Genomic DNA, 17,295 nt, shown 5'->3' on the forward strand with positions numbered 1-17,295 from the left:
GTTGTAGTGAAGGTGGAGCAATGCTTTTTGATGACATTATACCTTCTGTATTCAGACCACTGTAGTTGTAGTGAAGGAGGAGCAATGCCTTTTGATGACATTATACCTTCTGTATTCAGACCACTGTAGTTGTAGTGAAGGAGGAGCAATGCTTTTTGATGGCATTATACCTTCTGTATTCAGACCACTGTAGTTGTAGTGAAGGAGGAGCAATGCTTTTTGATGGCATTATACCTTCTGTATTCAGACCACTGTAGTGAAGGTGGAGCAATGCTTTTTGATGACATTATGAGTGAATCAAACAGGCCTGGTCACACTTCGGACTGTGGCACACACAGAGACAGAACCGGCAGGAACACAACATCATAGGTCGCAGGACAGACCCGTATTTTGCCCCTTTGTCCCGCAACAAAACAATCATGTCCCGTGTCATGACGTTGGCCTCTTTGAGTACAGGGAGGACAGTTGACCCCCTCCCCCTCGCACCATCCCCCAACCTACCTCCCCCCACCCAGGCCCTGTGTGAAGGGGTGGTAAAATTCCAGAGGAGAATCTCTTGTAATGGCCCATAGAGAGACACAGGAAATTCTTCCAACTCACAGAATTGGGGAGCCAAGCGACATTTGTGTTCTTGAGAAGGTATGGAAGACTGGTGAAGAATCCAGCTACGAACTGGTCCGCTTGGTACAATTTTGTGATACTCAGAAGAGACAATATAGCCATATTACCATAAAACTGTTTATATAATAGCCAAATGGTTGTATAGAATGTATTAATAAGGATAAAGCTATTTTGTAATACATTGAGATGCTGTGTACTGATGTTAATGTGATAGAATGTATTTATGTCAAAGATTAAATCAGTCATCGGCATGCCCCCAGGGACAGGACCAGGCGTCATGTGACAAGCCTGTTCTATGTTCACTATAAAACCCCACCCTGATTTACTTTCTGCAGACCAGGCCTCCACTCCATTACGAGTTGGCCAATAGGTTTGACCATCCAAGTACTCTACTGAAAGTTAACTATACCACGTGGTTAACTTTTAGACTATCGATACCGACAGAATAAGAACAAGTCTTTGATATTAATTAATAGTCTGCAGCTAGAAATTATATAATTGAACGCGAAGACCGACAAAACATTCATTCTAAGACGACAGGCCTGCAAACCGAACAAAACAATAAACAGGTAAAACAGAAAGAAACGTGACGCTCTGGGGCTGCTCAAAGGCAACAGCACAAAAACAAGATCCCACAACTCAAGGAGGGAAAAAGGGCTGCCTAAGTATGGTTCCCAATCAGAGACAAAGATAGACAGCCGCCTCTGATTGGAAACCATACCTGGCCAAAACATAGAAACAAAATACATAGAATGCCCACCCCATATCACACCCTGACCTAACTAAACAGAGAAAAACGTCTCTCTCAGGTCAGGGCGTGACACTACAGCAAAGAACCATCAGAAAAAATGTTTTTTAAACATGCCCGAACCAAGACGCGTTTAGTGGCAGCAAGCCTTGTAGACAAGGCTAAAGAGGACACCAAGGTTAACATAGACACTACAGAACTGCCTTAGAAGGAGGCTAAACATCACAGCTACAGGCCTGCACACGGCTTTGAGCAAGAAACTGACTGTCAGGATTGTGGGAAGTTTAGAAAACCACTGTTTCCTTTACAAACTTGTTCTGTGAAGTTAATCTGAATATGGACTTCATATTATATATTCTCATGTGTTCTGCTCTAGCCTACATCGAATTATTTTATTTGAAGTTATACTCCGATATTGTCATATTTGTTCTACTGCTACATTGATGTCTTTAAAATTAGGCTATAAGAAATTCAGACTTGTTTAAGCCCCACAGCTACATTAGAGTATGTGAGCATGTAGGCTATACGTACGTCTAAAATACTTTGAATTAATCAGCACCAAGGAGAGTGTTGTCCATTTCACCACCATAGATAGTATACTACTAGGAGACATTTCACCACCATAGATAGTATACCACTAGGAGAGTGTAGTCCATTTCACCACCATAGATAGTATACTACTAGGAGACATTTCACCACCATAGATAGTATACCACTAGGAGAGTGTTGTCCATTTCACCACCATAGATAGTATACCACTAGGAGAGTGTTGTCCATTTCACCACCATAGATAGTATACTACTAGGAGAGTGTTGTCCATTTCACCACCATAGATAGTATACTACTAGGAGAGTGTTGTCCATTTCACCACTATAGATAGTATACCACTAGGAGAGTGTAGTCCATTTCACCACTATAGATAGTATACCACTAGGAGAGTGTTGTCCATTTCACCACCATAGATAGTATACTACTAGGAGAGTGTTGTCCATTTCACCACTATAGATAGTATACCACTAGGAGAGTGTAGTCCATTTCACCACCATAGATAGTATACTACTAGGAGAGTGTTGTCCATTTCACCACCATAGATAGTATACTACTAGGAGAGTGTAGTCCATTTCACCACCATAGATAGTATACTACTAGGAGACATTTCACCACCATAGATAGTATACTACTAGGAGACATTTCACCACCATAGATAGTATACTACTAGGAGAGTGTTGTTCATTTCACCACCATAGATAGTATACTACTAGGAGACATTTCACCACCATAGATAGTATACTACTAGGAGACATTTCACCACCATAGATAGTATACTACTAGGAGACATTTCACCACCATAGATAGTATACTACTAGGAGAGTGTAGTCCATTTCACCACCATAGATAGTATACTACTAGGAGACATTTCACCACCATAGATAGTATACTACTAGGAGACATTTCACCACCATAGATAGTATACCACTAGGAGAGTGTTGTCCATTTCACCACCATAGATAGTATACCACTAGGAGAGTGTAGTCCATTTCACCACCATAGATAGTATACTACTAGGAGACATTTCACCACCATAGATAGTATACCACTAGGAGAGTGTAGTCCATTTCACCACCATAGATAGTATACCACTAGGAGACATTTCACCACCATAGATAGTATACCACTAGGAGAGTGTTGTCCATTTCACCACCATAGATAGTATACTACTAGGAGAGTGTAGTCCATTTCACCACCATAGATAGTATACCACTAGGAGAGTGTTGTCCATTTCACCACCATAGATAGTATACTACTAGGAGAGTGTAGTCCATTTCACCACTATAGATAGTATACTACTAGGAGACATTTCACCACCATAGATAGTATACCACTAGGAGAGTGTAGTCCATTTCACCACCATAGATAGTATACTACTAGGAGACATTTCACCACCATAGATAGTATACTACTAGGAGAGTGTTGTCCATTTCACCACCATAGATAGTATACCACTAGGAGAGTGTTGTCCATTTCACCACCATAGATAGTATACTACTAGGAGACATTTCACCACCATAGATAGTATACCACTAGGAGAGTGTAGTCCATTTCACCACCATAGATAGTATACTACTAGGAGAGTGTTGTCCATTTCACCACCATAGATAGTATACTACTAGGAGACATTTCACCACCATAGATAGTATACCACTAGGAGAGTGTAGTCCATTTCACCACTATAGATAGTATACTACTAGGAGACATTTCACCACCATAGATAGTATACCACTAGGAGAGTGTAGTCCATTTCACCACCATAGATAGTATACTACTAGGAGACATTTCACCACCATAGATAGTATACCACTAGGAGAGTGTAGTCCATTTCACCACCATAGACAGTATACTACTAGGAGACATTTCACCACCATAGATAGTATACTACTAGGAGAGTGTAGTCCATTTCACCACCATAGATAGTATACTACTAGGAGAGTGTAGTCCATTTCACCACCATAGATAGTATACTACTAGGAGACATTTCACCACCATAGATAGTATACCACTAGGAGAGTGTAGTCCATTTCACCACCATAGACAGTATACTACTAGGAGACATTTCACCACCATAGATAGTATACTACTAGGAGAGTGTAGTCCATTTCACCACCATAGATAGTATACCACTAGGAGAGTGTTGTTCATTTCACCACCATAGATAGTATACTACTAGGAGACATTTCACCACCATAGATAGTATACTACTAGGAGACATTTCACCACCATAGATAGTATACTACTAGGAGAGTGTTGTCCATTTCACCACCATAGATAGTATACCACTAGGAGAGTGTTGTTCATTTCACCACCATAGATAGTATACCACTAGGAGACATTTCACCACCATAGATAGTATACTACTAGGAGAGTGTTGTCCATTTCACCACCATAGATAGTATACTACTAGGAGACATTTCACCACCATAGATAGTATACTACTAGGAGAGTGTTGTCCATTTCACCACCATAGATAGTATACCACTAGGAGACATTTCACCACCATAGATAGTATACCACTAGGAGAGTGTTGTCCATTTCACCACCATAGATAGTATACTACTAGGAGACATTTCACCACCATAGATAGTATACCACTAGGAGAGTGTAGTCCATTTCACCACCATAGATAGTATACTACTAGGAGAGTGTTGTCCATTTCACCACCATAGATAGTATACTACTAGGAGACATTTCACCACCATAGATAGTATACCACTAGGAGAGTGTAGTCCATTTCACCACTATAGATAGTATACTACTAGGAGACATTTCACCACCATAGATAGTATACCACTAGGAGAGTGTAGTCCATTTCACCACCATAGATAGTATACTACTAGGAGACATTTCACCACCATAGATAGTATACCACTAGGAGAGTGTAGTCCATTTCACCACCATAGACAGTATACTACTAGGAGACATTTCACCACCATAGATAGTATACTACTAGGAGAGTGTAGTCCATTTCACCACCATAGATAGTATACTACTAGGAGAGTGTAGTCCATTTCACCACCATAGATAGTATACTACTAGGAGACATTTCACCACCATAGATAGTATACTACTAGGAGAGTGTAGTCCATTTCACCACCATAGACAGTATACTACTAGGAGACATTTCACCACCATAGATAGTATACTACTAGGAGAGTGTAGTCCATTTCACCACCATAGATAGTATACTACTAGGAGAGTGTAGTCCATTTCACCACCATAGATAGTATACCACTAGGAGAGTGTAGTCCATTTCACCACCATAGACAGTATACTACTAGGAGACATTTCACCACCATAGATAGTATACTACTAGGAGAGTGTAGTCCATTTCACCACCATAGATAGTATACCACTAGGAGAGTGTAGTCCATTTCACCACCATAGATAGTATACCACTAGGAGAGTGTAGTCCATTTCACCACCATAGACAGTATACTACTAGGAGACATTTCACCACCATAGATAGTATACTACTAGGAGAGTGTAGTCCATTTCACCACCATAGATAGTATACTACTAGGAGAGTGTAGTCCATTTCACCACCATAGATAGTATACCACTAGGAGAGTGTTGTTCATTTCACCACCATAGATAGTATACCACTAGGAGACATTTCACCACCATAGATAGTATACTACTAGGAGAGTGTTGTCCATTTCACCACCATAGATAGTATACTACTAGGAGACATTTCACCACCATAGATAGTATACTACTAGGAGAGTGTTGTCCATTTCACCACCATAGATAGTATACCACTAGGAGACATTTCACCACCATAGATAGTATACCACTAGGAGACATTTCACCACCATAGATAGTATACCACTAGGAGAGTGTTGTCCATTTCACCACCATAGATAGTATACTACTAGGAGACATTTCACCACCATAGATAGTATACCACTAGGAGAGTGTTGTCCATTTCACCACCATAGATAGTATACTACTAGGAGACATTTCACCACCATAGATAGTATACTACTAGGAGAGTGTTGTCCATTTCACCACCATAGATAGTATACCACTAGGAGAGTGTTGTCCATTTCACCACCATAGATAGTATACTACTAGGAGACATTTCACCACCATAGATAGTATACCACTAGGAGAGTGTAGTCCATTTCACCACCATAGATAGTATACTACTAGGAGAGTGTTGTCCATTTCACCACCATAGATAGTATACCACTAGGAGACATTTCACCACCATAGATAGTATACCACTAGGAGACATTTCACCACCATAGATAGTATACTACTAGGAGAGTGTTGTCCATTTCACCACCATAGATAGTATACTACTAGGAGACATTTCACCACCATAGATAGTATACCACTAGGAGACATTTCACCACCATAGATAGTATACCACTAGGAGAGTGTTGTTCATTTCACCACCATAGATAGTATACTACTAGGAGACATTTCACCACCATAGATAGTATACTACTAGGAGACATTTCACCACCATAGATAGTATACCACTAGGAGAGTGTAGTCCATTTCACCACCATAGATAGTATACCACTAGGAGACATTTCACCACTATAGATAGTATACTACTAGGGGACATTTCACCACCATAGATAGTATACCACTAGGAGAGTGTTGTCCATTTCACCACCATAGATAGTATACTACTAGGAGACATTTCACCACCATAGATAGTATACTACTAGGAGAGTGTAGTCCATTTCACCACCATAGATAGTATACCACTAGGAGAGTGTTGTCCATTTCACCACTATAGATAGTATACTACTAGGAGACATTTCACCACCATAGATAGTATACTACTAGGAGAGTGTAGTCCATTTCACCACCATAGATAGTATACCACTAGGAGAGTGTTGTCCATTTCACCACTATAGATAGTATACTACTAGGAGACATTTCACCACCATAGATAGTATACTACTAGGAGAGTGTAGTCCATTTCACCACCATAGATAGTATACTACTAGGAGAGTGTTGTCCATTTCACCACCATAGATAGTATACCACTAGGAGATCCATTTCACCACCATAGATAGTATACTACTAGGAGAGTGTAGTCCATTTCACCACCATAGATAGTATACCACTAGGAGAGTGTTGTCCATTTCACCACCATAGATAGTATACTACTAGGAGAGTGTTGTCCATTTCACCACCATAGATAGTATACTACTAGGAGAGTGTTGTCCATTTCACCACCATAGATAGTATACTACTAGGAGAGTGTTGTCCATTTCACCACCATAGATAGTATACTACTAGGAGAGTGTTGTCCATTTCACCACCATAGATAGTATACTACTAGGAGAGTGTGTCCATTTCACCACCATAGATAGTATACTACTAGGAGACATTTCACCACCATAGATAGTATACCACTAGGAGAGTGTTGTCCATTTCACCACCATAGATAGTATACTACTAGGAGACATTTCACCACCATAGATAGTATACCACTAGGAGAGTGTATGTCCATTTCACCACCATAGATAGTATACCACTAGGAGAGTGTAGTCCATTTCACCACCATAGATAGTATACTACTAGGAGACATTTCACCACCATAGATAGTATACTACTAGGAGAGTGTGTCCATTTCACCACCATAGATAGTATACCACTAGGAGAGTGTAGTCCATTTCACCACCATAGATAGTATACTACTAGGAGAGTGTATCTCTCATTTCACCACCATAGATAGTATACCACTAGGAGACATTTCACCACCATAGATAGTATACTACTAGGAGAGTGTTGTCCATTTCACCACCATAGATAGTATACTACTAGGAGACATTTCACCACCATAGATAGTATACCTACTAGGAGAGTGTAGTCCATTTCACCACCATAGATAGTATACTACTAGGAGAGTGTTGTCCATTTCACCACCATAGATAGTATACTACTAGGAGACATTTCACCACCATAGATAGTATACCACTAGGAGAGTGTTGTCCATTTCACCACCATAGATAGTATACTACTAGGAGACATTTCACCACCATAGATAGTATACTACTAGGAGACATTTCACCACCATAGATTGTATACTACTAGGAGAGTGTTGTCCATTTCACCACCATAGATAGTATACTACTAGGAGACATTTCACCACCATAGATAGTATACCACTAGGAGAGTGTAGTCCATTTCACCACCATAGATAGTATACTACTAGGAGAGTGTTGTCCATTTCACCACGGCACTGGAGCCCCCATAGTAGTAACTACTAGGAGAGTGTTGTCCATTTCACCACCGATAGCCACTGGGAGGGTCCATCCCACGGCACTAGGAGAGTGTTGTCCATTTCACCACCATAGATAGTATACCACTAGGAGAGTGTTGTCCATTTCACCACCATAGATAGTATACTACTAGGAGACATTTCACCACCATAGATAGTATACTACTAGGAGAGTGTTGTCCATTTCACCACCATAGATAGTATACTACTAGGAGACATTTCACCACCATAGATAGTATACTACTAGGAGAGTGTAGTCCATTTCACCACCATAGATAGTATACCACTAGGAGACATTTCACCACCATAGATAGTATACTACTAGGAGAGTGTAGTCCATTTCACCACCATAGATAGTATACCACTAGGAGAGTGTTGTCCATTTCACCACCATAGATAGTATACTACTAGGAGACATTTCACCACCATAGATAGTATACCACTAGGAGAGTGTAGTCCATTTCACCACCATAGATAGTATACTACTAGGAGAGTGTTGTCCATTTCACCACCATAGATAGTATACCACTAGGAGAGTGTTGTGTTCATTTCACCACCATAGATAGTATACTACTAGGAGACATTTCACCACCATAGATAGTATACTACTAGGAGAGTGTTGTCCATTTCACCACTATAGATAGTATACTACTAGGAGACATTTCACCACTATAGATAGTATACTACTAGGAGAGTGTAGTCCATTTCACCACCATAGATAGTATACTACTAGGAGACATTTCACCACCATAGATAGTATACTACTAGGAGAGTGTTGTCCATTTCACCACCATAGATAGTATACTACTAGGAGAGTGTAGTCCATTTCACCACCATAGATAGTATACTACTAGGAGAGTGCATTTCACCACCATAGATAGTATACTACTAGGAGACATTTCACCACCATAGATAGTATACTACTAGGAGAGTGTTGTCCATTTCACCACCATAGATAGTATACCACTAGGAGACATTTCACCACCATAGATAGTATACTACTAGGAGAGTGTTGTCCATTTCACCACCATAGATAGTATACTACTAGGAGACATTTCACCACCATAGATAGTATACCACTAGGAGACATTTCACCACCATAGATAGTATACCACTAGGAGAGTGTAGTCCATTTCACCACCATAGATAGTATACCACTAGGAGAGTGTTGTCCATTTCACCACTATAGATAGTATACCACTAGGAGACATTTCACCACCATAGATAGTATACTACTAGGAGAGTGTTGTCCATTTCACCACCATAGATAGTATACTACTAGGAGACATTTCACCACCATAGATAGTATACCACTAGGAGACATTTCACCACCATAGATAGTATACCACTAGGAGAGTGTAGTCCATTTCACCACCATAGATAGTATACCACTAGGAGAGTGTAGTCCATTTCACCACCATAGATTGTATACTACTAGGAGAGTGTTGTCCATTTCACCACCATAGATAGTATACTACTAGGAGACATTTCACCACCATAGATAGTATACTACTAGGAGAGTGTTGTCCATTTCACCACCATAGATAGTATACCACTAGGAGACATTTCACCACCATAGATAGTATACCACTAGGAGAGTGTTGTCCATTTCACCACCATAGATAGTATACTACTAGGAGACATTTCACCACCATAGATAGTATACCACTAGGAGAGTGTTGTCCATTTCACCACCATAGATAGTATACTACTAGGAGACATTTCACCACCATAGATAGTATACTACTAGGAGACATTTCACCACCATAGATAGTATACTACTAGGAGACATTTCACCACCATAGATAGTATACCACTAGGAGAGTGTTGTCCATTTCACCACCATAGATAGTATACTACTAGGAGAGTGTTGTCCATTTCACCACCATAGATAGTATACTACTAGGAGAGTGTTGTTCATTTCACCACCATAGATAGTATACTACTAGGAGACATTTCACCACCATAGATAGTATACCACTAGGAGAGTGTTGTTCATTTCACCACCATAGATAGTATACTACTAGGAGACATTTCACCACCATAGATAGTATACCACTAGGAGAGTGTTGTTCATTTCACCACCATAGATAGTATACTACTAGGAGACATTTCACCACCATAGATAGTATACCACTAGGAGAGTGTTGTCCATTTCACCACCATAGATAGTATACTACTAGGAGAGTGTTGTCCATTTCACCACCATAGATAGTATACTACTAGGAGACATTTCACCACCATAGATAGTATACTACTAGGAGAGTGTAGTCCATTTCACCACCATAGATAGTATACCACTAGGAGACATTTCACCACCATAGATAGTATACTACTAGGAGAGTGTAGTCCATTTCACCACCATAGATAGTATACTACTAGGAGAGTGTTGTCCATTTCACCACCATAGATAGTATACTACTAGGAGAGTGTTGTCCATTTCACCACCATAGATAGTATACTACTAGGAGACATTTCACCACCATAGATAGTATACTACTAGGAGAGTGTTGTCCATTTCACCACCATAGATAGTATACCACTAGGAGAGTGTTGTTCATTTCACCACCATAGATAGTATACTACTAGGAGAGTGTTGTCCATTTCACCACCATAGATAGTATACTACTAGGAGACATTTCACCACCATAGATAGTATACTACTAGGAGAGTGTAGTCCATTTCACCACCATAGATAGTATACCACTAGGAGACATTTCACCACCATAGATAGTATACTACTAGGAGAGTGTAGTCCATTTCACCACCATAGATAGTATACCACTAGGAGAGTGTTGTCCATTTCACCACCATAGATAGTATACTACTAGGAGACATTTCACCACCATAGATAGTATACCACTAGGAGAGTGTAGTCCATTTCACCACCATAGATAGTATACTACTAGGAGAGTGTTGTCCATTTCACCACCATAGATAGTATACCACTAGGAGACATTTCACCACCATAGATAGTATACCACTAGGAGACATTTCACCACCATAGATAGTATACTACTAGGAGAGTGTTGTCCATTTCACCACCATAGATAGTATACTACTAGCGGACATTTCACCACCACTAGGAGAGTGTTGTTCATTTGGATATACTGGGGCGGCAGGTAGCCTAGTGGTTAGAGCATTGAGCCAGTAACCCGAAAGGTTGCTAGATTGAATCCCCGTTCTGCCCTTGAACAAGGTAGTTAACCCACTGTTCCCTAGGTAAATAAGAATTTGATCTTAACAGACTTGCCTAGTTAAATAAAGGTACAAAAAAAACAACAACAACATTTTTTATAAAAAATACTGATCTAATATCCACTTCATAAAATATATTCAAGTCCACAAATGTCATAGCCTCACCACGCGCGGGTCTGGCCTCCCTCCCCTCCTCAGGGTGACGTAGGAGGTGATGCTGGAAGAATTTGGCATGTTGGGAGATTTGGTTCTGGGGGGAACGATACCAACGGGGTAGGACATTCCTGGAGGGAGAACAGCGAGCAAGCAGAGCGTCAGTAATTAATCATTAACATTCCGTAACCAAGTCACACAGTTGTTGCATTTCTGACAGCTGAGGGCTCTATGATGACATTTTTTACAAGGAGCACGTGCTCCTGAATTTAAATTTTTTTTAGGAGCGCACAAAATACATTTAGGAGCATAACGAAAGTAAGGTTTAAATCAGAAAGACAAATGTTCATGATCTGCAAAAGAAATGGACAATAGCATTGACAATGAGAGGACAATAAAACCAACCAACCGTATAATACAAACAAAACCAGTCAAGTGAACTGGCATAACCTCCCAAATGACAGAAATCAATCATATAGCAGCACACAAATACATTTCAAATCAAATGTTATTAGTCACATGAACCGAATATAACAGGTGTAGACCTTATAGTGAAATGCTTCCTTACAAGCCCTTAACTGTCACGTCCTGACCAGTAAAGGGGCTGTTTGTTATTGTAGTTTGGTCAGGGCGTGGCAGGGGGTGTTTGTTTAGTGTGGTTCGGGGTTGTTTGGGTTATGTTCTATGTTAGTGTATTTCTATGTTATTTCTAGTTGGTCTATTTCTATGTGGTGTTTATTGGGTTGACCTTCAATTGGAGGCAGCTGCTTCTTGTTGCCTCTGATTGAAGGTCCTATTTATAAGGGTGTTTATTCTATGGTGGTTTGTGGGTAGTTATTTCCTAGTTTAGTGTTTGTTGCATCTGACGGGACTGTTTGGAGTCGTTTGTTTTTCCTTCTTCAAATAAAAGAAGAAGATGAGTATACATTTTCCCGCTGCGTTTTGGTCTACACCCTACGACAATTGTGACATTAACTTTATTTTCTGAAAACTGCATTGTTGGTTAAGAAAATATTTACTAAGTAAAGTAAACTAAAGTTAAAAAATAAATCGAAATAAATATGTGTGGCGGTACAGGTTAGTGGAGGTAAAGGTACAGGTTAGTGGAGGTAAAGGTACAGGTTAGTGGAGGTAATTTGTACATGTAGGTAGGGTAAAGTGACTATGCATAGACAGTAAACCTCGACTAACAGTGTAAAAACAAGGGGGTGGGGGGGTCAATGCAAATAGTCCAGGTGGCCATTTGATTCATTGCAATTTAGGAGCACAATGAAAGTCATTTGAGGAGGAGTGTTTTTATGATAAGAAGTTACTAAAAGTTCATGAACAGTTACTAAAAGTTCATCAACAGTTACTAAAAGTTCATGAACAGTTACTAAAAGTTCATCAACAGTTACTAAAAGTTCATCAACAGTTACTAAAAGTTCATCAACAGTTACTAAAAGTTCATCAACAGTTTTTGGCGTGTTCCATGCTAAATCCAAGTACAATGTACCCTCAAATATTTGAGTAAGATGAGTCAAAAATATTCAGCTGAATCACATGTTAGAACAGTGAGTGCATTCTGACATCACGTGTATAAAACAACTCACGCCTGGGCGGGCGTTACGAGGTATTTAGAACTCACAAGGGAAAAGGTTAAAGGTTAAAGGAATGATGATTCCATACAGTTTTCAAATTAACTGCCAATATGGCAACATTCCCTTCAAACAATGCAGTCAATCCACAGCCAAACACTGTCTGAAATCAGTACATGATGGGACTTAGACGAGTTGCAACAACAAAACTTTAGTTCAGACTCTGGTTTACATATATTTTAGACAGAACATGGGTATAAAAACATTGATATTGTTATTAGCTCTACAACTGTCAACGCCCTGACCATAGTCTTTTATTCTCTATGTTGGTTAGGTCGGGGTGTGACTAGGGTGTGTGTTCTAGTCTAGGTGGTTTTATGTCTATGTTGGCCTGGTGTGGTCCCCAATCAGAGGCATCTGTTTATCGTTGTCTCTGATTGGGGATCATATTTAGGCAGTCATTTCCCCACTGTGTTTTGTTGGGATCTTGTTTTGAGTTAGCGCATGCTGCACCGCTTTCGTTACGGTTAGGTTGTTTGTTTCCTTTTTGTTTTGTGAGTTTCATTAAATAAAAGATGTGGAACTCAGAGCGCGCTGCGCCTTGGTCCGTCTCTACACACAACCGTGACAACAACAGTGTGGCTCTAGACTGCTTTTCGGTCGACAGCCGTGTGTCATCCGAAACACGACCAAGCCGCATTTGACACAATGCCCACTTAACCCGGAAGCACAGCGTGTCAGCGTGCACTGCGCCCGGCCCGCCACAGAAGACGCTAGTGCGCAATGGGACATCCCGGGCGGCCAAACCCTCCCCTAACCCGGACGACGCTGGGCCAATTGTGCGCCGCCCCATGGGTCTCCAGGTCGCGGCCCGGCTGCGACAGAGCTTGAACCAGGATCTCTAGTGCCACAGATAGCACCACTCTAGTGCCACAGATAGCACCACTCTAGTGCCACAGATAGCACCACTCTAGTGCCACAGATAGCACCACTCTAGTGCCACAGATAGCACCACTCTAGTGCCACAGATAGCACCACTCTAGTGCCACAGATAGCACCACTCTAGTGCCACAGATAGCACCACTCTAGTGCCACAGATAGCACCACTCTAGTGCTACAGATAGCACCACTCTAGTGCCACAGATCGCACCACTCTAGTGCCACAGATAGCACCACTCTAGTGCCACAGATCGCACCACTCTAGTGCCACAGATAGCACCACTCTAGTGCCACAGATAGCACCACTCTAGTGCCACAGATAGCAAAACTCTAGTGCCACAGACCACTACACCCCCCTCGATTCATTATATTTTTGATGTGTGTACTTTATCCTTGGTGTTTGAAGGGTGTCTGGTCTCAGTGTGTGTGTGTGTGTGTGTGTGTGTGTGTGTGTGTGTGTGTGTGTGTGTGTGTGTGTGTGTGTGTGTGTGTGTGTGTGTGTGTGTGTGTGTGTGTGTGTGTGTGTGTGTACCTTTGGTGTTTGCTGGGTCTCTGTCAGACTGTTCTGATCTGTCCTCTCCGTTGGTTTCATCCACCTCTGCTACGGTGGTCAACTCTGGTTCACTTTTATACAGCCTGTAGTCAGGACCCTACAGGGAGAGGAGAGAGAGAGAGGTCAGGACCCTACAGGGAGAGAGGAGAGAGAGAGAGAGGTCAGGACCCTACAGGGAGAGGAGAGAGAGGTCAGGACCCTACAGGGAGAGAGGAGAGAGAGAGAGAGAGGTCAGAACCCTACAGGGAGAGAGGAGAGATAGAGAGAGAGAGAGAGAGAGAGAGAGAGAGGTCAGGACCCTACAGGGAGAGAGGAGAGAGAGAGAGAGAGGTCAGAACCCTACAGGGAGAGAGGAGAGAGAGAGAGAGAGAGGTCAGGACCCTACAGGGAGAGAGGAGAGAGAGAGAGAGAGAGGTCAGGACCCTACAGGGAGAGAGGAGAGAGAGAGAGAGAGAGGTCAGGACCCTACAGGGAGAGAGGAGAGAGAGAGAGAGAGAGAGAGAGAGGTCAGGACCCTACAGGGAGAGGAGAGAGAGGTCAGGACCCTACAGGGAGAGAGAGAGAGAGAGAGAGAGAGGTCAGGACCCTACAGGGAGAGAGGAGAGAGAGAGAGAGAGAGGTCAGGACCCTACAGGGAGAGAGGAGAGAGAGAGAGAGAGAGAGAGAGGTCAGGACCCTACAGGGAGAGGAGAGAGAGGTCAGGACCCTACAGGGAAAGGAGGGAGAGAGAGAGAGGTCAGGACCCTACAGGGAGAGGAGAGAGAGAGAAAGGTCAGGACCCTACAGGGAGAGGAGAGAGAGAGAGAGATCAGGACCCTACAGGGAGAGAGGAGAGAGAGAGAGAGAGAGAGAGAGAGAGGTCATGACCCTATAGGGAGAGAGGAGAGAGAGAGAGAGAGAGGAGAGAGGAGAGAGGTCAGGACCCTACAGGGAGAGAGGAGAGAGAGAGAGAGAGAGAGAGAGAGAGAGAGAGGTCAGGACCCTATAGGGAGAGAGGAGAGAGAGGTCAGGACCCTACAGGGAGAGAGGAGAGAGAGAGCGAGGAGAGAGGTCAGGAGGTCAGGACCCTATAGGGAGAGAGGAGAGAGAGAGAGATCAGGACCCTACAGAGAGAGAGGAGAGAGAGAGAGAGAGAGGTCAGGACCCTACAGGGAGAGAGGAGAGAGAGAGAGAGAGAGAGAGAGAGAGAGAGAGAGGTTAGGACCGTACAGGGATAGAGGAGAGAGAGAGAGGTCAGGACCCTACAGGGAGAGGGGAGAGAGAGAGAGAGAGAGAGAGAGAGAGAGAGAGAGAGAGAGAGGTCAGGACCCTACAGGGAGAGAGGAGAGAGAGAGAGAGAGAGAGAGAGAGAGAGAGAGGTCAGGACCCTACAGGGAGAGAGGAGAGAGAGAGAGAGAGAGAGGTCAGGACCCTACAGGGAGAGAGGAGAGAGAGAGAGAGAGAGAGAGAGAGAGAGGTCAGGACCCTACAGGGAGAGAGGAGAGAGAGAGAGAGGTCAGGACCCTACAGGGAGAGAGGAGAGAGAGAGAGAGAGAGAGAGAGAGAGAGAGAGAGGTCAGGACCCTACAGGGAGAGAGGAGAGAGAGAGAGGTCAGGACCCTATAGGGAGAGAGGAGAGAGAGAGAGAGAGAGAGAGAGAGAGAGGTCAGGACCCTATAGGGAGAGGAGAGAGAGAGAGGTCAGGACCCTATAGGGAGAGGAGAGAGAGAGAGGTCAGGACCCTATAGGGAGAGAGGAGAGAGAGAGGTCAGGACCCTATAGGGAGAGAGGAGAGAGAGAGAGAGAGAGAGAGAGAGAGAGGTCAGGACCCTATAGGGAGAGAGGGGAGAGAGAGAGAGAGGAGAGAGAGAGGTCAGGACCCTACAGGGAGAGAGGAGAGAGAGAGAGAGAGAGAGAGAGAGGTCAGGACCCTACAGAGAGAGAGAGAGAGAGAGAGAGAGAGAGGTCAGGACCCTATAGGGAGAGGAGAGAGAGAGAGGTCAGGACCCCTATAGGGAGAGGAGAGAGAGAGAGGTCAGGACCCTATAGGGAGAGAGGAGAGAGAGAGGTCAGGACCCTACAGGGAGAGGAGAGAGAGAGAGAGAGAGGTCAGGACCCTACAGGGAGAGGAGAGAGAGGTCAGGACCCTATAGGGAGAGAGGAGAGAGAGAGGTCAGGACCCTATAGGGAGAGAGGAGAGAGAGAGAGAGAGGTCAGGACCCTATAGAGAGAGAGAGAGGTCAGGAGCACTATAGGGAGAGAGGAGAGAGAGAGAGAGAGAGAGAGAGAGAGAGAGAGAGAGAGGTCAGGAACCCTATAGGGAGAGAGGAGAGAGAGAGAGAGAGAGAGAGGTCAGGACCCTACAGGGAGAGAGGAGAGAGAGAGAGAGAGAGGTCAGGACCCTACAGGGAGAGGAGAGAGAGGTCAGGACCCTATAGGGAGAGAGAGAGAGAGAGAGAGAGGTCAGGACCCTACAGGGAGAGAGGAGAGAGAGAGAGAGGTCAGGACCCTACAGGGAGAGAGGAGAGAGAGAGAGAGAGGTCAGGACCCTACAGGGAGAGGAGAGAGAGGTCAGGACCCTATAGGGAGAGAGAGAGAGAGAGAGAGAGGTCAGGACCCTACAGGGAGAGAGGAGAGAGAGAGAGAGAGAGAGGTCAGGACCCTACAGGGAGAGAGGAGAGAGAGAGAGAGAGAGAGGTCAGAACCCTACAGGGAGGAGAGAGAG

The 17,295-nt window shown here is 43.2% G+C and overlaps 1 protein-coding gene across 11 annotated transcripts in view; it reads right to left on the bottom strand.

The window, feature by feature from the left end:
- Nucleotides 1-17,295, bottom strand: part of LOC106561741 (pleckstrin homology domain-containing family A member 5) — a 260,488-nt gene that overhangs the window by 32,130 nt on the left and 211,063 nt on the right. For all 11 annotated transcript variants that reach the window (XM_082957439.1, XM_082957433.1, XM_082957431.1 and 8 more), the window contains 2 exons: nt 14,571-14,688; nt 11,535-11,653 (listed from right to left, as the gene is read on the bottom strand). In XM_082957439.1, the coding sequence (XP_082813565.1) occupies nt 11,535-11,653; nt 14,571-14,688 (237 nt within the window). The remainder of the gene's footprint in view (nt 1-11,534; nt 11,654-14,570; nt 14,689-17,295) is intronic.

This window comes from Salmo salar, chromosome 10, assembly GCF_965601325.2.
Source record: "Salmo salar chromosome 10, fSalSal1, whole genome shotgun sequence".
NCBI lineage: Eukaryota > Metazoa > Chordata > Actinopteri > Salmoniformes > Salmonidae > Salmo > Salmo salar.